The following is a 24228-nucleotide window of genomic DNA, read 5'->3' on the forward strand; positions in this document are numbered from 1 at the left end:
TCTGTTTCTGTTAATACTTCTTCAGTCTATGAGATGCACTGAGGAAAAACAAGAAAACCAACAAGCCACATGAAGTGAAAATTAGTTTATTGATGCTGCATGTACCAAGAAACGTTTCTCCGATTTAGAGGGAACGGAAAACACAGTTTTCTTGCAGTCCAACATGTCGTATTCTATACAGAACATGGTGTCATGCTTGAGAAGAGGAAAGGAAGCACTTGGGTTTGGCTCGTTCAGCCTCACATTCACACATGACACTGCTCCTGACTCGCACAAGTCCTTGTCATTGGCTCTTCCTAATATCTAATGGACCGGTGAGGTTAGCGTGTAGCAGACCTGCATGCTGTGTGCGTTTACATGGAGCATCATGGTACCATCTCAGCGATACAGAGCCAGAGTCCGGGACAGCACAGCAGCGTTCACATCGTCCCTACTTGATTTGTTTGTTGCTTTTCATTCAGCAAAGACAGTGGCCTAGCTATTCTACTTAGTAGAAACTTTTTAGATAGTATAAAATGAACAATGGTATTTAGGTAAAAAAAAAAAAAAAGATATGCAGTTAATAGGCACATGTATAAAACTTCTTATACATTTAAAACCTTGTCGCCCATTGAAGCTTAAAAGACAAATATAGTGCTTTTATCTGAACTGTACAATAACCGTTCCTGCAAAGGGTTGAACATGGAAACAGGTATATCATATTAGCAAAAATATAAAATGCTAAAAAAAGCAGTATACATTTGACTTCCATAGGTAAATGTGTGCATGATCTGCAACAACTACATTATATCTGAATGCAGACTTTCATTATTATAGCTTCTAGCTTTTTAGTGGTAAAAAAAATGTTAGGATACCTTTTTGGTCACATACCCAACTTTTTGACATTCTCCACATTTCATTTAAATGGTTCAGGCTGAAGTTTGATAAAGTATTTGGGAGAAAACTGTGATGAGAAAAGAAACTGAAGCAGTATGAACATAAATGACAACTGGCACTTCAGTCAGCGCGGCGTTACTAATGGCACAGTCATGTCCTGTGGTGGTTGCCATGAACAACGTGACATGAATGTCATGGAGCCAGAAGTTGTAGAAAAAATGTCTCTCAGGCTCCCGCATGGTGATGAACTGTATGAGATGGATTCAGAGTACAGAGCTGATACCTCAGCAGACGGAGTCAGTAGCGACTGGCAGTCTCCCACTGCGTCGGCCCTCCTTCTCTCTTTTCTCTCTCTGCTTCTCCAGCTTCTCCTGGGCCTTTCGCATGTCCTTCAGCTTTTTCTTGATAGTTGAACGGTCGCTCTGACTCGACACGCCCAGTGCCTGAAGGAAAAAATACGCATTGATTTAGGGAACACATAATGTTATCATATTTCAGGAGCAGTATTTTCATCATTAATTAATTATTTATCTTCACTGTCAGAAAACAGTGGTGAATACATAAATATCACAAGTTACCAGAGCCTGATAGCACGTTTTTAGATTGCTTGTTTTCGCCAAACAACAGCCTCAAATCCATTAGATACTCCATTCACTATCATGTAAGACAAACTAAAGGAAATATTTTCACATTGATTTTTCAGCGTTTTTGAATGGGGAGAAAAGGACGACTCATCAGGTGTGTCAATTGTTGTCAATGCATTTTCTGACAAGTTATCTGAGGCTGAGACAATGAGTTGATCAATTCATTTATCTCGTTTAAAGAGTTTAACCAAACAAGCCCTCTGGAGTCACATGAAGGTGATTGAAGTGGAAGATTCAACAAACCCTTGTCTTATATTGTGTTGTCGAAATGAAATTATATCATAAAAAATGGGTAATTTTAGAATTTTAGTGTACTTTTAAAGATAACTTTTACCCGGCTGGCATATAAAATAAAGACATTAAGTCACTGAAGACTGAATTTGCTTGCTCCAATGTTTCGTCCACTAATTTCCTCTCATTACCATCCCTAACAGTGTGTCTTTCCCCACAAACAGAGCACAAGTATTAGAATGGAAGGAAAAACCACAGAATCAAAAAACAAAAAAATGTCTGGCCACAAGGTGGCAGCCACAGGCTGACGAGGACTGCCTGATGATGACTTCTTGGCAATGAGGGCCACTTTTTTATATCAACATAAACCACCAACACAAACAATCATTCCAACTACATCATAATACAGCCAAGTCACATGAACTTCACATTTATCACGGGCTGCTTTTGTTTTTACCTTCAACTTGTCACTGTCTAAGTGCAACAGCTGCTGCCCGTCCACTCCTTTGGCCGTGAACTCAGGTGTGTATTGGTCCATGTTCATGCCCATCAACCAGTGACAGACCTGCTGGTTAGTCCATTCAGAGACTGGCCGGTTCTGCCACTGATACTCTTTTCCTGTGGCTACTGGTTCATCATCCAGAGTCTACAAAGAAAACAGACATCACACACAGATATTAACATAAACATACTGCTGTTTTAGTTAGAGCACTGCCATTTTTTAAAAAACTTTTTGTGAAACTTCTGGAAATGTCTGTGCAGGATACTGAAAGTCAACCACCTTGTGGCTTTTAGTGTCCAACTGTTCTGTGTCATATGTTGTGCTAAAGATTGTTACTCATGTGCAGCGTATGGAAAAATACTAAATATAAAAGACATAATCCACAGATGTATAGACTCCAGCAGTGCTCATCAGCCATGTGATGCATTGGGCTGTATGTGTGTGACAGTGTTGATCAGTGTTGTTAATGCAGTTAAATGACAGATGGTGAGATTTTATCTTGTGTTGGAGGAACAATGCTGTAAGCAGTTCAAGTTGTGAGCGCTGCCTAAACCTAAGTAAAAAAGTAGGGCTTAATACAGCATATATTGAACAGACAACAATGTAGACGTTCTGCTAATAAGCATTCCTCAAGCCAGCACTGAAAAAAACACATGCGATGACAGCAAAATACCAATGAAATTCTGTCAATGTCTTCATACACTGTGACACCACTATGAGAGAAAAACAGCTGGTAAAACATCACTAAGCAGGCAGCAGAGCAGTCAACATTGTTCTGTGGTCTGCCAAAGCTTGTAAAAGAAATGAAGCGCTAGTTGACAGCTCTTACAGAAGCAAAAGTACAAACTACTAACATCACAGCTGACTTAAGCCACAAGACTTGTTGCAACACAAAACAAAATCGCTTTAACGCACACACACATGCAGCTCTCTTATATTCCCTCTCCATTCATGGTTTAAGCTGAGCTATGAAAGAAGGGGAGGCTCAAAGAGCATGTGTGAGAATGCCCCCTTTCAGCTGCATCAAGGCGTCCCACACAGCTTTTGTGACGGTGCAACAAGGAGAGCACTCACCTCGCTGGAAGAGAAGATTAAAGTGTGTGAGCGCCCAGACAGATTGGGTTCAGCAACTAACCCAGAGATGTCTGAACTGGGGCTGGCAGGGCTAGAATCATCTATGACTGAAAAACTCTGGAACAAGTGGAAACAAGGAACGTATTTACTAAAATCACACATCACCAAACAGCAGTTCTTGACTACGAGTAGCACACACAAAGCATAACATTACAGGTAGGAGGGTTAAGAGTGGTGCTGCTTTCTGTGAGGCCTAAAATTATGCTGATCAATGATTCAAACTTATGACAATGGCAGCAATCCAAGTCTGATTATGTGAAATGATTGACTGTGATCTTCATTATATGGAAGGAAGGAAGGAAGATCAGTATCTACAATACAGGACAATATTAAAGCTGATAAAAACTACGACCAAGCCACCACCACAACTACGTCAACAACTTCTAAACTACAACACTACCAAGTCACATGAAGGCACACACACACACACAAAACTCAGGTATGGGGTAATGTTTTCACTCCGGTAGATGCCAGGTGAGCTATGTGATTCACTGAGTGATCGTTTTTACATTGGGTTAAACCGTGTGCTAAATTTAGAATCAGGGAAATGTTATCCAGACCTGCAGGTTGTTGCACCAGCTGAGTGTGAGCTCATGTGTGGTTTCATTTAAATGCAGTGTGAGTGTCACACTATGAAACAGGTTTCGCGGGACAAGTTAGTGACAGAGTAGCAGTTTGTGTTTAATTCACACAGAAATCAGGTCCAGTTTCTGATTAACTAGCACAACAAGCCCCGGAAAGGAATTTTGGCTTTGTTGCTTTCTTCTAATAAAAGCCTGGAGGCTTTCTAAGAGTTGATAAAAGGAAAATTAGACAACAGTTTCCTAAAACAGTACCTCATACCCACTACAAAAAGGTGAATTATTTATTGGATGCGTCGAAGGTGAGAAATTACAAATCCAGAAGTAGGTTTGTTAGTAGTGCACTAACATGTCATCTAAAATTAAAGGTGATACAAAAGTGTGCATACTGTACCAAATCTAATGAGCGACTGAATAAAGAGGACCAGGAGAGATTTGTCTGTTTAAAGGAAACATGGTTCAGAGAATTGTACGTTCAGGCAGCAAAGCACTGAAAAAAATACCATATAGCACACAGCAAAAGAACCAAAATCATTTTCTCAGTAATCCCTTTTTCTTGGTTCGGCCTGTGTCTTGAACTCATTAAAATAGTATCGTGGGAACAGCAGCCCAACCGCTGCCCGAATGACACTCAGTCAGGCTTTGCACTGAGAGCATTTGATGTGTCACTACTTGCTAAGTCACCAAAAAGCCGTCGATTGCTAAGTCTCTCTGATAGCTAACACATGGATCCAGTTGTTATAGCAAAGTGGAGCTTATTTCGGGAACAGGCCGGGAAACATGAAATCCGTTTTGCATTCGGTTAGTGTTATAAATTGTGATACTGAAGCATAGACACCAGTTTTACAGCTGACCAAGTCGTCATGAGGAGAGTTGAAAGACTGAGATCACATTTGTGACCCAATGATGCTGTACTTCAGTCTCATTTATGTAAAATAGTACAGACTCCTCTTATTAAGGCTGTGCTCTGTACAAATTGTCTTTACATCTTGTATTTATTTTCACATAAATATACAGAAAGCTTCATACTTTATTCTTCCGATCCTGGCTTTGCTCACTGCTGGTCTCATTTGTAGCGTACGGCAGGCTGCTGCTGGAGGAGGAGGGCTCTCTGTCTCTGTCCTTCTCTTTGTCTCCAAACCAGGAGAAAGGCATACAGGTGGGGATGGAGGTCATCGACTCTGCAGGAGACAGGTTCCCTCCAGATTCCTCTAGTAACTCCGCTGACCCCCTGGAAATTAGGAAAACAGGAAGCTACAGTTGAATACTCAATATGTGATAGGTTGCATAATAAAATGACTCACTAAATAAGAACCAGATTTAGAAAGAAGAAACAAAAAACCTATTTTAAGAACTGGCATCAAGAATCAGGAAAGCTATTCCTGTTTAGCTAAACACAGACCAATGTAGACACACGCACAGTACCATCCATACTACAATAAGGACATATCAGGATGCTTCACATACATTGCCACAAACATAGAAAAACTCACAGAGCTCTTGTGGATGGTTCTGAAAGGCTTGCCAGATACAACACAGGATTTATGAAGAATTTACAATTTGCTACTGAGTTTTGGCGCTGCTGATGGAAAGCATGTATAAATCAAAGCACCTCCCCAGTTCATCAGTGCTACTTCAATTACAGCTCTTTAAAGGTGTGGATGGCTGACAGCCTCCTAGCCCAGCCTGTTCTCATAACAAGAATTTGTTTTGAGTGCTGTGTGTTTTCCTGGAACATGAGCGTACATTTGCGGGCACACATTTTGGGCTGCAGACATGCGTAGAGGGGCTCATGTGGATCTTTGTGGACTTGATCGGATGACAAAATGTATGCTACCTGTACGCTTGTAGACATGCAGACACAGAAAGCATCAACGGAACTTTCGCAAATATTGTTGTCTATGCCATGTTATCTATTAAGTCAATAATACTCGTCCCAATAACAAACCATTAAGAATTTTCCAGCATATCCGCAGCACAATCTAGCAATATTTACAGCACTGTAGCCATGTACAATTCCAACATCAATTGTGCATAAAAATTTGAAACACAACCCATGACTCACAAATCATTGAAATATGAATTATGTTTAGATTTTTTAAAATAATGTTCTTTAAATAATACGAGTGATGAAATACCTGCTGTCCAAAGATGCTCTCATCGCCTCCTTGTCATGTTTTTTTCCTTTGCCACCTGACTTTCGGAGGCCCCTGTTTGGATCATCAGTGACATACATTCAGTTAGTAAAAAAGATAAACGGTGAGAACTTGAACACAAATAAGACTGATTAGTTTGAATACTTGCCCAAAGTCTGGAAATCGTCTTTTAGATTTTCCTGCTGATGAAGGTTCATTTAACTCCTCTGCAATGACACAATGATTATCAGTCTCAGTAACGATGTCAGAGAAAGCCTTGGTATTCCAGATATCACATGTGGGCCTTGCGTACCTTTGAGTTCTTTGCCCTTGCCTTTGGATTCCCTCTTTTTGACATTGCGCATGAAACCAGACGGGGAATGTGGTGAAGAACTGTGCTTTGGAGGGGACAAAGAGGGACTTCCACTGCTTTCAACACTGTCTCCTTGTGACGGTGACAAAGACGGGCTGCTGGAAAGCTCTGCCTTATTCCTGGATCCATCTCTTGTCTCACCTGGATCTTCTTTCTGTCCGTTGCCTGGATAGCAGACGGGGACTGGGAGGGACAGGCTCTCCTGGATGGACCTCCTCCTCCTCCTGGGAGACTCCTGCTCCTCCTGCTCCTCCTCTTCTTCAGTTTCCTGTAGACACCAAGCTAATTATTTACAAAGACAATGCAAGGAAGAGGGAATAAAAGCTATTTATATAACAGAAAGCTCTGCTCCTGTGTTCTGATTTGCTGTTTTCTGCTTCGTTAGAATGCAATATTGTTTTGTAGAGAAAAAATATTTAAGGATGTTCTCTATTGTATTTTAGAGTCTGTGGCAATGTTCAGACACTTGTGCATTTTCGAAGAAGCACTGCCTTAAAAGCACTACAGTAGGTCACACCTGCAAACTTGCTTCCCTGACAGATTTTTTTTAAAAACTTGAACGATGGCAGATTGTCCAGTGAATGAGGGAGTAGCAGACAGCTGCCAACACAACATAAAGTCCCACTCTGTTTACTGTGGTTGGTTTGCTCACAAACACTTCAACAGAAGTTACTAAGTGCTCTGTCCTCCTGTATATGGGAGGCATGTTTGTCACTTATGAGACAGGTAGTCTGAGCATGAATGGTTTCCCCTTTACCCTCACCCCAGCCAGCCGAGGAAGACAGCTGCTCTCCCTGAACTGGTTCTATGTGTGGTGCCCTGAGATGAGTCAACTTATGAACTGGCACCATAGAAATAAAACTGAATTGAACTGAAACGTATTGAGCCCTTGGAGAGTAATTCTTCAACTCAATGATATGCTCACAAAACCTGGATTTTTTTGGTGCAGCTATTTATGCAAATAACATTATCACAAGCTGTTGCTGGCAGACCTGAGAGTGACATGAAGCCACGGTGAGGTTCTCCTTCAGTTTGCCTCGAGACGGAGGTTGACGCTTGGCCTTTTGGGCCAGCAGGCCTTTTGCTCTGTGTGCACTGGTATCCAAGCGCTCAGTTTCAGGGACCAGCTCAGTCCAATCTTGTTCTATTACAGAGAAAAATTGAATGCACACCAAATAAGTCATTAGACACTCTATCATCGCTTAATTATTTACAGAGGCTTACTTTAGTTTATGATGTGTACTTATGAATGTTTTACAGCATGTGCAGTAATGGCAGAAGGTGTGTACTTCCGTTTTAAATGTAATTTTAGTAACACAGCGCACCTTGCAGTGAGTCAACAGACTGTGTGTTGGTAACTGAGTCTTGGCTGCTTAGTCTCTCCTCTGCAGCAGAGTCCTGACCACTCTGACATTCCACAGCTGAAGCCCCTCTGGACTCCAGGGCAGCTATCTGTGGACAAAACAATCACACTCAGGCTCAGTACAACGTCTTGCAAGTCTGCCGGTGTACAAGGATTTATTTTGCGAGCTGAAATCTTACCCTGTTCTGCAAACTCTCCAGCTGCTCCTTGTACCACTTGTCTTTTTCATCTAGAATTTTTTTCAGTTCCTCCTCTTTTTTAACAAAGTCTATCTCTCTGGGGAGAAAACAAGGAAATGCAGTTCTCGTTAGGCTTTTTGCTTGTAAACATGTTTACTTCTGTGTAATTATCACTCAATTATTTAATTGCATTGACATATTCTTAGAAAATATAAAAATAGTGTTAGACTTTAAAAGAAAAAAATGGAGAACAACGACCACAGTAATGTTCTAGAGGAATTCCAGTCAGCTTTTGAGATGCGCCACAGCACCATATAAGCTTTTCAAATAGAGAGATACGATTTTTTTTTTAAAGGCGTCCTCAGACTGACATTAAGATAATTCAAAGACCTCTGTTGGATAATTAACAGTGCATATTGTTAACTGCCACTGGTTACCTTCGCATTTTAGTAATGCATGGTTTGGCATCAGTCTGTAACTCTAAACTCGTTGGCCCCATTCTGCTTGTAGGCCTCTTAGGTCTCCTGACTGAGCACTACTGTATATTTCTTGCTCTCAATTAAAGTCTAACGGTGGCCAAGCATGTTCTATTATTGCACCCACAATGTAGAAGAGTTTACCTTAGATATCTGTATACACAACTGATCTGAAGAAATGTTACCGGGACTGCATGACCTGCTGTAGTCGGTCTATCCAACTGAATGTATTTCTGCCTACTGTACCTTTTACATGTAACCATTTAGACAATCATTAATTCAGATTTTTTTAAAATAATATCAAACATTTTTTTTTTAATTTGAAGAAAAAACGTTTTACATCAATGTGTTGTTTCAAAATGTGCTATATGAATAAACCTGAGTGCATTCAACAGCACTAACCCCTTCACCAACAGTGAAGCATTGTGCAACACAGCAACAAACAACAAACTCACTTCTGTTGGTAGTCCTTGAGCAGTTTCTTGGCTTTGTTGTACTTCTTGTCCAGGGTTTCATACTGGGTCTGAGTCTCAGCTAATTGTTCATTCACAGTCTTACAGAGACCCTGGGCTTCCAGCCAGTAATTCTCCAACTTGAGGATCTTATCGTTGCTATCCTCAATCTTTTGCTCCAGTGCAGACTCCCTGGCTTCCCACAACGATTTGTCCTCCTCTGATGACCTTAGCTGTGCAGAGATGGGAAAATGTTACTTTGCTTTGATAAAATGTATTTGTTCAGCAGCTAAGTCACTGGCTATCAGACAGACAGTCTGTGTGCTACTTGTTGTGTTAATTCCTGATTTAAAATAACAAGGTCACACAGACTGTCTGTTGAGTGTGACCCTTTTTTTCTTCAGCAACCAAATGTAAGTGCATCAAAACAAAGTTCAATCAAAGCTAGAATCGTGCTAATTTTAAATGAACAGACAGCTAAAAGGCTTTTCAAACAAATGTGTACTTCATAATTATCAGTAACTGTAAAGACAAATTAGTTAAAATTCCAAAGAGTAAGAAATTAACATTTCAAACACCAAGCGGGCGAATACATAGGAGTATAACTAATGGTAAACTTATTATACTTATGCATTTACTCTGTTGTTTACAGTTTTATGTTAGTATTGTATTTCTGTTGTGTTTTACAGAAATATCTTTATCATACCTTTTCCTTTAGTTGATTTATTTCGGCTGAGGCAATGCTGTGTTTAAGCTGCAGCTATAAGAAGAAAGGAAGAATGAAAATAAAATGTTTTGTTATCTAAACAAAATACTGAAACATGAATTGGAAATTAACTGATATTAATGCGTAATACCTCTTTAAACTTGAAGGCCATCTGAGAGCTGTCCATGTTGGTCGGCATAAACAAAGCCTCCGAAACTGGCAGGTCAAACACCTCTACGTTCCGCCCTGGAGAGAAGTTGGACCCTAGAATCCTCTCATCCACTCCGTCCTCCTCCTCATACCGCTCCTCCTGAAATATGATATCACACATGGCATCACATATTGTGAGCACTAACACACCCCTCCATGTCCAGGAACATGCTCAGCATGTGTCAACAGCACTCCCAGTATTCACCACAGTCTGGAAGGAACGCAGTAATCAATATATCATATCAGTAGGCTGGTCCACAGGAGACACTGCAGGAGTTTGGCTACGAATGTTTGTAGCATTAAACACAATTAACATGAACAAGATTCTCGGTGGATAACAAGACTATCAACACACCCACAGAGCCACTACAATCTTTTACAAGTTCCTCGCTGAAAATTACGAGTTTCTTCATTTGTCTTTGTCTGCTCCAGTAAATCCCACATATACTCTCTGCCCAGTCTATGGCAAAAGCAGAGGCTTGTGGCTGCTTGAACTTCAGAAAGCAAACATTTCACAACTCTGGCAGACAGATGGCGGCTGAATGAACACTTTCCAACACAGCAGAATGGTGACACATGGCTTACTCACAGCCAGCTGCTCATTTCCTGGTTGAGCCGAGTGGGATTGGACTGGGAGTGGCGAAGGCGCTAATACTGTGTTTACGTCATGTCAGCATTACCATAATTCAAAGCTCCTAACTTGTAAATACTACTTTTTTGGCTAAAGCTCTGATGTATCCAACTCAGTGCTACTTTTTAAATACACAGTATTGTAACGCTAACGTGCCCAACTCTGTAATCACACAACTGTCTTGATTATGTGAACTCTTGAAGTCATTCACATCCCTGCCTTCCGATATGACATGAATAAGGCACTAGGATGAGCAATGACTGAGCCCTTGAAGGTCTTGATGACCAGCTGACTCACCTCCTCTGTTGAGTGTTCATAGGGGTCATCCAGGTGTTGGTGCTGCTGCTGGTTCTTCTCCTGCTCTAGTGTCTCGCTTATGAGGCGGGCTACCTCGCTCTGTGTTCCTGGCTTCTCCCGACCAATCAGGAACCTATTTTAAAAAATGCATGGCACCATTGATTGTCATGTTTTACATGTTGCTTTGGCAAACCAACTGTAGAGTCTCTGTTATGCCTTTGATACCTACTACCAGGAAATGCAAATTTTGAGATGCACTTTAGACCTCACCTTGTCATGTATAGGTGCTTGATTCCCTCAAAATAAACACATATTCAACATATCACGTTATTTTGTGTAGCCTCTTTCCCCTAAAAGAGCCACCTGACAATAACCCTGAACTCTCATGAAATAAACTGACACAGCTACCAGGTTCAGGACTGAGGAGATGGGCTTTGAACTGACCTCACAGTGCCTTTGGTGTTCTTCAGCACTGTAGCAGCAAACAGTTGGGTGACTCCCACGAGACTAATACCATCCACCTCCACTATCTGGTCATTCACCTGTATGCTGAAAAGACAGAACATAGTGATTAAAGAGAAGGATTTCAAAGCACTTCCACTGAACATTTATTGACCCCCTTCAGCGTAGTAAAGAGACAATTGCCTCGATGCAGCTGGCAATAAAAGAAATCTAATAATTCCTGGTAAACATAAGAAGCAAGACTATTTCCTGTAGTTTCCTTGTGAGGATATAAATACACTGGGTTGTTTGTGTCATGTATGCCGCTTGGGGAATGAGGAATTCCTAGTGTGTGACATCAAAACCAATTGTGGTGCAGTCTACAGAGAGCATGTGCTACAATTCTGGTTATATTAAAAACTTTACGAGTGACTTTTCTTGGGATTGAAGTGTCGAGTTGTGAAAAATGGGGAGTGGGGGTGTGGCACTGTAACTCACCGTCCATCTTTTTCAGCTGCTCCTTGCTCAGTTATGGTTTTCACAAAAATGCCAAGTTTTTCCAGGCCCTGGTCAGCTCCCACTCCCATTCCGATGATACTGATACCAAGCCCGTTGTCTCCTGGATGTAAAGACATTATGCAGATTAAGCTTTCTATGTGTGGAACGCCATCATTTGATTGTTGATCTCCTGACATAAACAGCTGGCTTTTGTAAGGCAAAACATGTTCTACTCTTTATCTCAGTGGTTCTCAAACTGGGGGTCCCAAGATAAGTTCAGGGGGTCGCCAGATCATTGTAAAAAAACAAAAACAAAAAAAAAACATTAAAAAATAATTTAAAAAAAACCTACATTTAAAAGAGTATACTTCTTCCCACTCCTTTTTTGAACTTGTTAATATTATGATCTGATTATGTGATATTATCATTCTTTTTAAATTGCTCTTTTAAAAATTATTTTCTTTTGTTTTTATATTCTTTTTCCTGTTCATTTGTTCAAAATAAATTTAAGTCATTCATTCATTCAAAAGAAAATTAACGTGTTAATGTAAAGAGATTAATCTGGGGAATTAACAAATTATTTTTTAACGCATTAATGCACGAACAACAAAGTTATCAATCATGATACATTAACAAATTCAAATTGGGGGGTCAAGAACACAAACTTATGATATCTTGGGGGTCGTGGCTCAAAAGGTTTGAGAACCACTGCTTTATCTGACTCCTCACTGGTGGCTTAATACTCACAGTCATCCTAAACCCACCTTTCTCAATCTCCACAGGAAACACATCCATCTTCTCCACTCTCTTCTCCAGCTCGTACTCTGCTGATGCTGCAACCGGGTCAACATCATCGTTGCGTCGATCATATTCCTCATTAGAGAAGGTGCTGAAGACCTGTGTTGGTCAAAATATCAAGTACATAGCTTCAGTACAGTACTTTTTAATCATTAATATTATGTGCTAATTATTGTTGATTAGTATATACAGACTCTGGACAGACAATATCATTTTCACATTTGAGTTAGTTGTTTTTTTAAATCTGAGAAACCTGAACAAGGACACATTTTTGATTTGGCTGACATTGCATAGGGAGGGAGAATTTCATGCATACTTTGGGCGTTTGCTAAGCATATTGAGGCACCAGTTCACTATTGAAGCACACTTTGACAGCTATTAAAGGGCAGCAGAACCCTATGATGATGATTGGGACCACTGACAGTTATTAAACTTAGGCCTTTCAACTCACAGTGATCAGCAGAGGACAGAAAGCTGCTAAATCTTTAGCTGTCTAACTGTTTGTGACTCTGAAGCAGAAGATGCACTCCCAAAATATATTCTGCAGGAATTTCATCATAGTTTGAAGAAGTTGTGAACTTTGCAGGCGGGCTTCACAAAGTACTGAAGTGTCCTGAAGCCTGTTTTCTGGTTGCAATTATCAAGCGCGCACATGCACGGCAAATCATGAGCAGCGTGGAAAGTAGGGCACAGCTGTGGAGCGCTAAGCAGTGGATGCAATGCAGATCAATATTCGGAGGCGACAAGTGTTGTCATCAGCACAGTAAAAAGAAATAGAATAAAGAGCAATACAAAGACACACATGCAGTCAACAGGCATTATCAAGTGCTCCGAAACAGCCTCAGGACTGATAACGTACAACACTCTTGCTATTTGCCTTGAATACCTCTGATACTTCCAAACATTAAAGGTATTCATAACCAAGTCTGAAAACACAGGGTCAAGACAAAGTGAGCACCATTATGCTCTGTATAAAATGTACAGGAGATTAGCAGCTGTGATAGCTCAGTTATTGCAATGCGCGTAGTTCATTCTGTATTGAAACAAGGTTCCACTAGAGCTGTAATAAAAAACTATCTCTACTTTGTGGAATGGTGACATTTTTGTCAGACAGAATATATATAAAATGAACTAAGAAAATTCAATTTTTTTAAAAAACTAGATACATTAAGCACTGTTGATGAAGAAAAAAAAAAGTAGATTAGAGTTTAGCAGACTCTATCGGAGGATAATGCCTGATTATGGGGATGAACCCAACAGTGGGTCGGTAACATAAACCCCCTGCTTGATCATTAAAAAGCTTAATCTGGGTGGAGTCATGATCATCACCATTAATGACAAAATCAGGCGTCATATAAGTGTCACCGACTCAATTAATAACAATTGTGCTAATAATTTGACTAAAATGAGCCTACAAGTAGTGAAAAGCAAAATTCTACTTTACTTGATTTGCAAAAACTGAAGAGTTGCCTCAGTGACATTAAACGGAACAAAAGTCAAAAAGGATTTAAGGTGCAGGCAGAATCCATAATATGAATAAATAGCAAGAAAGCAGCAGTACTTATATTGAACTTTGACTAAAATATATTCCTTTTCCACACAGAAGATGCAATGGGCACAGTGGACAAGGTTACAGCATGCATACAGGAAGGCTGCTGTAGAAAATGAAAAGTCAAACTTGGCAGGTGGCTATCGGATTGTTGGTGTGTTTTAGAAGGAGGCAGAAAAGGAAAAGACAGTTGTCACTAATGCTGATAGCACATACTGGGTATACAGACCAGCCACAATTAAGTAAATTCAAAATGTTTTGTTATTATCTTCAGGCTTCAATAAATGAATTCTATTTGTTATACTCCAAATATAGTTTTTTGAAGAACTTCAACACATGAATTTTTGATCTGCATTTTTTTTGATGAAACACGCATCAATCTGCACAATCAAATTAGTCACCAGCATGTTATTAGAACGTTAACTCCGTAGCCAAGGACCACATACACAGCTGTATACAAAACACAAAAACAAGCACAAACTAGCTTGCAAAGCTTACAAAACATTAAGAAGTCAGAAAGCACATCACAGTCTGGTGTACAATTTTGGATATAGAGTAAAACATAAGTCCATGTCTGTCAAAGGTTTTGAGTCGCGTTCCATTTAGCTCTCACTGTACAGAGTGTAGGAAGGCAATGTGTGGTTACTACAATTAAACAAATATCTGAAACATATTTTCCTCCTTTTTTGACCACAGAAACGAAGCAACAACAAAGGATTAGACTCAGACTGATTGAGACATTTGCCGTGAGATTGAATGATGTAATCAAGTAAACATTTCCACGCTGGGCAACACAGTCTGAGGTCTAGATCCTGCTGCATGTCAAGACTTGAGGACTCAACCACAAACAATCCCCTTCTCCCCCCTGTCTTTCTGTCTCCTCACAATGTAGTCTTTGGATGAAGCCCAAAACAGTGCAGATAGTAAGTTTCCAGAATAACTCACTAAGCTATGCTCAATCCGTCAAAGTGAACTACTACAACAATTTCAGTTGTACAAAACCCCACTGACTATCAGACCCATTCATCAGCGTGGAATCATGTTGTGTTATCTGGCTAACAAGACATGTGGTGATTTCGTACACTTTACAGGTTGCCCACTCATGAAGTGCACCAACCCAAACGAAGGAAGATTAGATACTGGTTGATTATGCACAGTATTGCAGCTCCATAGCTCAGGCAGGAATGCTATTCAGGGGGCCTTAACCCTCCATCAACCCAAGCGAGTCCTCCGTTCCAAATCCTCCTTCTTCTTTTCACACTAAACAAGCTTACTGCCATTGGTTTAAAATATATAACTCCTTGTTTCGTCCCCCACAACCATATATTGTTTTTTCCCCTTCAGTCTTATCTTTCTAACACAAAAGCAAGGCCTCTGCACATAATACTTCAGATTTCAACTTTATTTTCTAAATTAACCAAAAACTACTGAAGGCATATTCGCCATGCTTGCATTTTAAACAAATGAGGCATGTCTTGTGTCAGCTTTAATTTTATACGGCTAAAAATGGATTCACAGAACTAGAGCAAACTGAAATTTCATTAACAGTAAAAGATGCTTCATAGTTTAGACTTAGGAGACTTCATTAATTGCAGGGTTGAAATGTAGGTTAATCGAGTGCAGGAAGCACCATTGCATCCTGGGCCATGTTATTAGCCGAGTAGCAGCTTGGCTTCTCCCCCATGCCTTCCCCTGATCTCCCATGTCTGACTTCCCTGTTGCCATGGACTCCTAGGCCCTTTTCAAACAATGTTCTGTTCTCTGCTGAAACCTAATCACTCAACGACTGTCTTCTTTGCAAGAAAGACAGAAATCAATCTCTTTATTAGCCTCTCCCTGACAAAAACATCTCTACGCACCGCTCACTGCCTGCAGTTATCAAACTAAACACTTGTTTTCATTTAATATGCAAAATATATTTAGTGCAGAGAATGCTTAAAATGAAAACACAAACTGACGTCAAAATGCATGAGAGATCACAGAATGCACTCAATGCGTTGCCAATTTCTTCCCTTAAATCATTGCTTTTTCTGGTCACTGAGGCCATGATACGGATCAGTAGCTTTTTATGCCGTCATCATATTTCCATTTCTTCTTCAACACTATCCGTCAGCGAGATGTGCGGGCTTTTCATCCATCTTTTTACAACTGCAGTGGTCTGTCCTCAGTATGTGTGCTCACATGCACAGATGTACACATGCCCACACCCAAATTGAAACCCTTTCCATCTTTCCCCTCTACACAACAGAATACCAGTGTGGGAAATGAGTCAGCAGCTGTGAGGAAAAGCAAACCAGAGAAATCTCTTGCCAGTGCAAAAAAACGTGGGCTGACCACTGGATTGGGGAGCTCATAATGTAAGCAGGCCTACATAAAGACAACAAATCAAAACATGCTGTGAGAGTGAGCTGGGACAGGGGTGGCGACTAGGCACAGATCACAGAATAATTAGGAAAAAAGGCACAAGGCCCAGCTTTTAGATCCTGAGGATCAGGATAGCAAGCAAAACCTATCTATTACTTCCTGTGCATGCTCCTGAAATGACTAACACTTTGTAGAGTTCACTCTGATGGAATGCAACGGACATCACAAAGTCTATATCTGCTGTGCCTTCCTTAAACTTCAAAGTGTTAATACAAGACCTACAACAGGAAAAGGTGGAGTCTGAAAAGAGCAGACTGCTATAATGGAATCAAATTTCCAAAAGGAGTTCAAACAAACAGGTTGAACAGGTTTATTTATAAATGGCCCACAAAAGCTACTTTTGTCCTGCAAGGGCTGCGAAAACCTTCACCACAATTATTGTTAACTTTCAGTGAAAATACACAGCATCTGCTAATGTGTTTGTCTGTAATCACATAATGAATCAGTTTAAGGCAATCACAATCAGCCTAAGACTCATCCCATGCCAAGCTGTTTAATGAACAGCATTGAGCCGACTGCATTAGTATTCTGTGCCGTCTCGTCAGATAGTCACCCACGAGCCCAGGTGGCTGGAGGGAACTCAGATCCTCTCTGCTGGTTGGATGAGGGTGGAGCCATGGCAGACACATTCCTCAGCAGGAGACCCATCTTAGTTAGGAAATGGAAAGCATAACACTACGGGATGGGTTGGCTGCCGAGGATTGCATCCAAATATTCAGTGTGCCCCTGTTCTACAATCATGTAAAATATAGACAGAAGAGCAGTGGCTTCTGCTCTGTTTAAATTAAATTCAACTCTATAAAGTATATGAAGCATGGCAAAACCTCTGACTCAACAAAATACACCTCTAAGACTTTGACAGAAACATAATAGAGCATAAAGGCACTCTTGTTTTTTGGCTTTGCATTAAACTGTGCTCTGAGTCAGGTGAACTGTGTACAGATACGAAGCAAAAGCTTTACTGCAGGCAAACTGGAAGCAAAATCCAACAACAGGAGGTATATGCCGGGGCAGTGTAATTATCAGCAGTGCACACACAAAGAAAGATGTGCTGAATTCTTTCAGTTGCAACGAACTGTACAATCCTTAACCACACCCTGTTTGTTTGAGAAGGGACAATGCGGTCATTTGACCAATAACTGCTGGTGGTACTTCCTGGAACTCTGCAGAGGTGGGGCCAAAGCAGCAGGTGCAGATCCTAGTTGAAGACCATTATCTTGTTTTTGTTAACTGGTTTTTAACTATCATTCCTAATCTCTTTTTGTGTGCAACATGACGCACAGAACACATGAGAAATTCTTTAGATACACAAGACAACTGCCCTGAAAATGACTACGTAGTCTTTTTCCCTAAGCAGATAACACACCTACAGCAAGGAGCGTTAATCATTCAGTAACTCTTGGCTTCTTGCCGTACTGTAGGGCTTAGAGAGAAACCTATAAAATGCTAAGCAAAAGTTATCTGAGGTTGAAAAGTTTTTCCAGATAAGTGCATGCCTTGACACACCAATATTACAGGCCTGTGTTTCTTTACAGTTTCAGGGGAAACAACCTGTTCACTATAAAGACCAGAGATACCATTTAAAGCAGTGGTGCAACATTTATACTGCTCATACAGCCAGAGGGTATCACAAACTTATATACTGACACAGCAGCAGTGGGAATGCAGCATTTCAATGCCCTACTAAAGCGTGACTCTGTGTTACAATATATGCAGAGACATCTTCTTACAAACCAGATATAAAACAATTGCAGCGCTATTTCAACACCATGCAATTATTTTATCCATTTTTCTTTCTTGTATTGCACACTGTGAGTATCAAGTACCCTAAATGCATTAGCCAACCATAAACATTTAATATTTGTGGACTGCCTGACTTAAAAGCTCTCTTCATCCAACTTTCTCTTTTCAACTCTTGGACGGGCGATACATGTTGAAATTGGACATCTCCTTTATTTTCACAAAGGAGACCTTTCTTCCACACTGGACACCTCCTCTGTCAAGAAGACTCGGGTTACTTAGGGACCTAATCCTGTTGTGAGCCAGAAGCACAAAGCACTTCCTTCTTCTAGTCAGCTAGAACTCCAGTGTGCTCACTCCCAGTTCAGCTCTGACTAGCAGACTGTGGAGAATGATGTAGTGCTAGCAGGAGGTACTACTTAGCCAGGCCACAGGTAGAAATGTTGGCTGAGGGACATCTGTGAGACTTAATTGCGTTACACCCCCACCACCTAACCTTGACCCCATACTCCTAATTCTGGTAAATGTCATGGTTTTGACACATCTTTGTTCTACCCAGCCTGTCCAATGCATGCAACCATTAATGCAGTTCCATAAAAAAATCATTAAAAAAGAATGTGTGTAATTTTGGGATAAGTTGTTTCATTTTGCACTATATATATCCTCCACTATTTCACATACGTTCTCACAGCAACCGGGTAGCATAAGGGCTGGAGATGCCGATATTGCTTTTTTCTGTCAGCTTCTCTTTTGTCCCTTTTTATTCCAACTGCGAGTGAACCTTTTTCAGGTATACGTTGTTTTGTTATATTCGATGAGTTCTCTGTAGCTGTTACCTCGAGTTTGTTTTCAGTCTTAGTACTGTATGGACTTCAATTAAGTGCACACTTTTATTTACTTTACATCAACATTTCAACACTGTTCTTGCAGAGCCAGGTGAAAGTCTGTGCTCATAAGGGGGGGTGCAGCTATAACATCATCAGCAGGAGAGCTGCTAGTGCTCAGGCCAGGACTAGCTTCCCCGCTATCAGCAGCAGAGCTTCTAACATCTTTGCCACTGCTGCCAGATTCAGGTCGAGTGCGTTTTTAAAAACACAGATATTTTGGCCTGTGTTTTGAGGGTTTGTCCAGCTCTGGTTTTAGAGAGATTTGCAGTGGACTTATGGGGAAGTTTTTAATGGAACAAAGTTATTACCAAGCAGAGTAATACTACGTTCACTTCATCTGTCTGTCCTCTTTTGCCTTTGTATGCATTACGTGATGAAAAAAACCCAAAACTTCACACTTCACAAGTAATTCAAATATTACCTTCGTCTAGGAATTCAAGACGTAACACTCTGATATTTTGTAAACCAAGTCATTAAATTGTTATTTTAGACAACAAACTGCCACATTACATCTATAATAAAAGTAATAATCAGCTGCTGCCCTACATTCCAGGACCATCATTGTCACTTTAGTCCATGTTTTATGTATACTTTTTTACACAGCAAATAGCAATAGTAGCACTGTGCGTACTATGAATGGGATGAACATTACAGACACAGTGTCCTGTAACCAGCAGTAGGGATGTACATCTATACAAACTCACATATCGACAAACACAACCTAGCATCAGCTTTGTCTCTTTTGCAGAAGGTCTTCCCCTCACTGTAGTTTTGAATAGTACGTGAAATGACACTGCGAGGACACAGTCTAGCATGTTGTTGTGATATGTGGCTATAAAACTGTTTTAACTCTGTCATAGCTCCACTTTGGCCAGATGAAACACATTGTTGTTTGTGTCCCCTTCAGTCCAGGTCAGCTTCTGGTCCCCTCTCCCAGGACCCCCTGCCAGGATGACTGGGATGGGGAGGGGGATCCACACCCTGAGATAACAGCACATTTTAAGGCCTGGATAAACACTGAGTTGTTCACAAGCAGCGTGGAATGCACTGAAGTGATTTGTTTTCCCAGTTTTAGTGAAATGTTGATTAGATATGGTGATGGTGGAACATCAGTGGTGGAAATTATCACTTCTTCTCCCACCACACCCCTTTAAACACCGGTTGGCAATGTTTACGATGGCGATGTGTGGCAATACCAAAACAGATCACCAGACTAGAAAACAACATTGCAAAATAGGGACGATACATAAAATAGGTAACATAGATATCGTAATGACAATACAATCATTTTCATTTAAGTAAAATTCCAACATAATCCTATCATATCTCCGCTCTTGAAGCTTGCATTATTCTGTACTCTTCTCCAAACTTATTTGACTGCTATTACACAATTATAAGCATCCCTACCGGAGACTGGAAGGTGTATAGTAGGACCAACAATTACAATAAAAGTACAGAAACAGTAAAAATACTGTAATATTATTTAATCTGTCAAAGTCATCCTGCTCAGGGGTAGGACTTCTTCTAGATTCAATGAAGTGATAATGCTTTTCACTAAAGAGTTACATCCCTATAGATTAGCGAATACAAAAAACACATTTCTCTGGTGGTAATAAGATAACTTAGCTGTAGTCTGCAAAAGAGATCATATGGGTGACTAAAAATCCCTGGATTCCTTGTATGCATGTTAGACAGAAAAGAAAACTCCCTCAAGGGCGCAACAACTAATTCATGATCAGAGGGGAACCACCGTAAATGAGTAAAAATATCCATTCAGTGCACTGACTCAGAGGTGGCCATGATTTCCCACTGTACAGTCTTAGGTTTCACATGCGTCTAACTCACTGCAGCAATGGTTCAGCTGTGGCCCCGCTCTCACAGGCTGTTATGCAAAGTCAACATTATTTCCAAAAATATCATCAACAACAGTACTACCTCTTGTCCCCAAACTTCTCCCTTTTCTCTCACAGGATTAACGAGATGAAGCTGTCAAACTGCCTGCCTCCCTGGTCACCAAGATTAAATAAGGCATAGTTTAGATTTTCTGAACTGTGGCAAAGCTTGTCTGATGATGATAAGGTGCAGCAGCTGTGACGTGTGTGCCCGACAAAAGCATTCATTCTCAGCCTCCACTAATTTGTCTTGTGTCTGCAAGGAAACACCTCGGTCAGACACCATTGCTGAGTCAGTGTAGTGGTTTTTAATGATGGTGTTGTGCAATATGTTTCAGGTGCTTCAGTTAAGCAACAGTGCTTCAGCTGTAAACAACACAACATACTTACCAGAATAGGATCTGTGGAGAACTTGATTTTCCTCTTTGTGGGAGGCTCATCCTCATCCGACAGACCAGGGGCCTCGTAGCAGTCATCATATTCCCTATACATTTGATCTTCCTCATCCTCCTCTTCCCCTTCTTCTTCGCAGTCATCATATTCCCTATACATTTGATCTTCCTCATCCTCCTCTTCCCCTTCTTCTTCCTCCTCCTCCTCTTCTTCTTCTTCTTCCCTGAGGACCTGGTCTACATCCCTGTCATCCACAAATGCTGCGTTCTCGATACCGTACACGACTGGAGAGGCTCTGTCCTCCTGATCCTCCAGTTCACCGTCCTCCTCTGCTGCCTCATCATCTTCATCACGATCATCTTCACCATCCTGGCTCACAACTAAACTGTCTTCCGGTCTCTTGTCTTTCAGCCCAAATTCCTTGTTATCTTCCAGAACCCTATATTCACCCACAGTCTCTGCTATCCTTTGTGTCTCTTTTGTGTCATCTCTTGATATGACCTGCGGAGCACAGTTCTGTTTTTGTGGCGGAGAGGTACTTTTCAGGTCAGGCTGTAGGTCTTTACGCCATTGCACTTTCTGTTCCTCAAACACATGATCTTCAACGTCCTCGTTCTCCTCACTCTCTGAGGACTCATTCTTAACCACTACCAGTTCAGCCCGTACCATGCTCACCCCTCTGGAGTTAAATGACGAGGTCTGGCTGGGTGGCTTGTTGTCAGTGGGGCTATGTACCACATTGTTATAACTCTTGGCATTTTCAGGGTGTTTGGCCCTGCTAGCGTTTTGAATACCACCAGACGATGGTAAAGGCTGCTTCGCATCCCTTGGCGGCGGACTATGTGGTTTGCCTCCGTCTTCACCAGAAGATGTCCTACTAAATCCTTCACCAGATGACGAGGAGCACTTGTAACCATGACTGATTGGGGTTTGCTCTGGTGGGAGGGGTTTGTGAGAGGAATCAGCTGTTAAAGAAACAGATTTAGATGCCGCGTTGGGAACTGGGAATGTTGGTTTAAGCCCAGCACTGGATCCCAAAGACATTGGTCTGTTATCTTTATTTTTGTTAGTGGCATCAGATACAATTGATGAGTCAGTGGCCTCTTTGAGGGGAGAAGTAGGTTTGTGTAAGCTGTCCCTTGTTGGAGAGGTAGGCAATATGTGTTCAGCCGTAGTGTGTTGTTTAGCAGACACCATACCTCCTTTTGCCGCAGCTGTGTTGTTGTCTTCTGAGTCATTCTCAACGATATAATTCTCTAGCCTCTTTGACATAGGCCCTGCATTCAGTGAAACTCTAGACACATGCTTTTTCTCACCATCAGCCTTCTCATCTGGCCGACCTTTAGCTGTTGATGTAGGAGTTTGCTCCGATTTGATAGTGGGCTCCGAGGATCCTGATTCTCTCCTTGTGCTTTTCCCCTCATCAGAGGCACTTCCGAGGGACAGGCGATTTACTACTCTGTTTGGAGACTGCTTCTCAGTTGCGGGCTGCTCTTTGATGCCCCTTTCAAAGAGTTTTCTGGTCACAGAAAACTTCTCCGCCAAAGCCACTTTGTCAATCTCAACATCTTCCCCCTTGGGTGTTTTATCTAAAATGTGTGGTTCTGGGCTTGTAGCACTGTTATAGCTAACTCTGTGGGTGTTGACTGGAAACTGCATCTTTGGTGGAGACACCGGGGGCACATCAGACTTTACAGTCACTTTTCCCTCTTGGCACTCCTGTTGCTGACCATCCATCTGTAGGAATATGTTCTTTATCTTGTTCACTCTGGTCCCAAAGGGCCTTCCCCGTGAGTCCTCCCGGGTGTCACTGGATCCATTTGCAAATGTTTTGGAGGCTCCTTCGGATTTGGGCCCATCAAAGGAGCACTTAATGGCGTGAAAGTCAGACTTGTATGCATTTCTGTGAGGGGACGCGCTCCTCAGGGTCCTCTCGCCTCCTTTGCTTTCCGCTTTGATCATTTTGATTGTTTATGGCTGCAGCCCAATTCTAAAAGCCGGTTTTTGGAGAGCGTTACAGCGTTTGTTGGTGAACTATTATCCCCGAGGACTTTACGCAACCGGTGCCATGGGTCCGGCGGAGCTTTTCTGGAGCACTGTTGTCTCAACTACACACACGGAGCGAAGTCATCTGGAGAGAGAAAGGCAAGGTAAAGGCTATTAGAGCAGAGACAACATTATCCCAATATTCTCACCGATACGCATTTTAAAACACACATTTTACCCCTTTCTGCATTCAAAACAGCGTGAAAGGTAGTTACAGGTGAAAAGTTGGTTAACTTTAACTGCTGGCTAGCAACTTGGAGGGTTAACGTTGGATCGCGTGCACAGTCGTTTGTGGTTGTCTGACTCCTAGCGTAAGCTAACCCAGCACTGTTTACCAAAAAGACAACTTTATTAACCGTGAGCTGCGATTGTGCTTTTTTTTAACCGGTTAAAGTCTTCTGGAGTTGCTGGCAACGTCAACCGCAGATTTTTTTTAAAAAAAGGCGAAACAAAGTCCAGCTCAGTGGGCCAACAGTTCAATGAGCCCCAACGTTAGTGTCTCAGTCTCAACAATTCATTGTGGCATTTCAAGTCCGAGCCGCTGGAAATGTTAACACTAGTCCGACACACAACACGGCGCAAAGATGAACAACTTTCTCAGCCCCTCACCTCCTGGCTGCTCCATCGTGTTAGACGCCGAAAGGTGGCCCAACGTCCCAGTTTTACAGTCTCAAAGTTGTCCCTTCTCCTCGCTCACCGCCATCATTCCCCCGCTCCAGCAGCGTTTTCCTGCCTCCTCTCTGCACTTCCAGACCTGCCGCGGGCTGAGC

At 41.5% G+C, this 24228-nt stretch overlaps 1 protein-coding gene across 3 annotated transcripts; it reads right to left on the reverse strand.

Moving 5' to 3' along the window:
* Window positions 1-70: 70 nt before the first annotated feature.
* Window positions 71-24218, reverse strand: ppp1r9ala (protein phosphatase 1 regulatory subunit 9A-like A). 3 transcript variants are annotated; one of them, XM_008278718.1, is made up of 20 exons: window positions 24068-24218; window positions 21410-23543; window positions 12494-12626; window positions 11730-11850; window positions 11235-11339; window positions 10791-10923; window positions 9804-9962; window positions 9653-9706; window positions 8950-9179; window positions 8019-8115; window positions 7802-7928; window positions 7469-7620; window positions 6417-6744; window positions 6273-6330; window positions 6107-6178; window positions 4998-5199; window positions 4363-4407; window positions 3328-3444; window positions 2209-2397; window positions 71-1319 (listed from the first exon to the last, which is right to left on the reverse strand). In XM_008278718.1, exons 2-20 carry the CDS (start codon window positions 23372-23374, stop codon window positions 1161-1163), a joined length of 4446 nt encoding a protein of 1481 aa, XP_008276940.1. In that variant the 5' UTR covers window positions 23375-23543; window positions 24068-24218; the 3' UTR covers window positions 71-1160. The 3 variants fall into 3 exon arrangements, with proteins under 3 accessions (XP_008276940.1, XP_008276941.1, XP_008276942.1); XM_008278719.1 differs by lacking the exon at window positions 4363-4407; XM_008278720.1 differs by lacking the exons at window positions 3328-3444; window positions 4363-4407.
* Between the last annotated feature and the right edge of the window lie 10 nt (window positions 24219-24228).

Source organism: Stegastes partitus, unplaced genomic scaffold (assembly GCF_000690725.1).
Source record: "Stegastes partitus isolate 25-593 unplaced genomic scaffold, Stegastes_partitus-1.0.2 Scaffold130, whole genome shotgun sequence".
Lineage (NCBI taxonomy): Eukaryota > Metazoa > Chordata > Actinopteri > Pomacentridae > Stegastes > Stegastes partitus.

Bases quoted from the DNA above. Each gene is read 5' to 3' on its own strand.
- ppp1r9ala (XM_008278718.1), bottom strand. From the start codon at position 23,374: ATGATCAAAGCGGAAAGCAAAGGAGGCGAGAGGACCCTGAGGAGCGCG. The intron at 6,179-6,272 runs GCAAGTATTCAA...TGATCCAAACAG, and splicing joins AGACGATTTCCAGACTTTGG to GGGCCTCCGAAAGTCAGGTG. The intron at 2,398-3,327 runs GTGAGTGCTCTC...TTTTCTTTGTAG, and splicing joins TAATCTTCTCTTCCAGCGAG to ACTCTGGATGATGAACCAGT.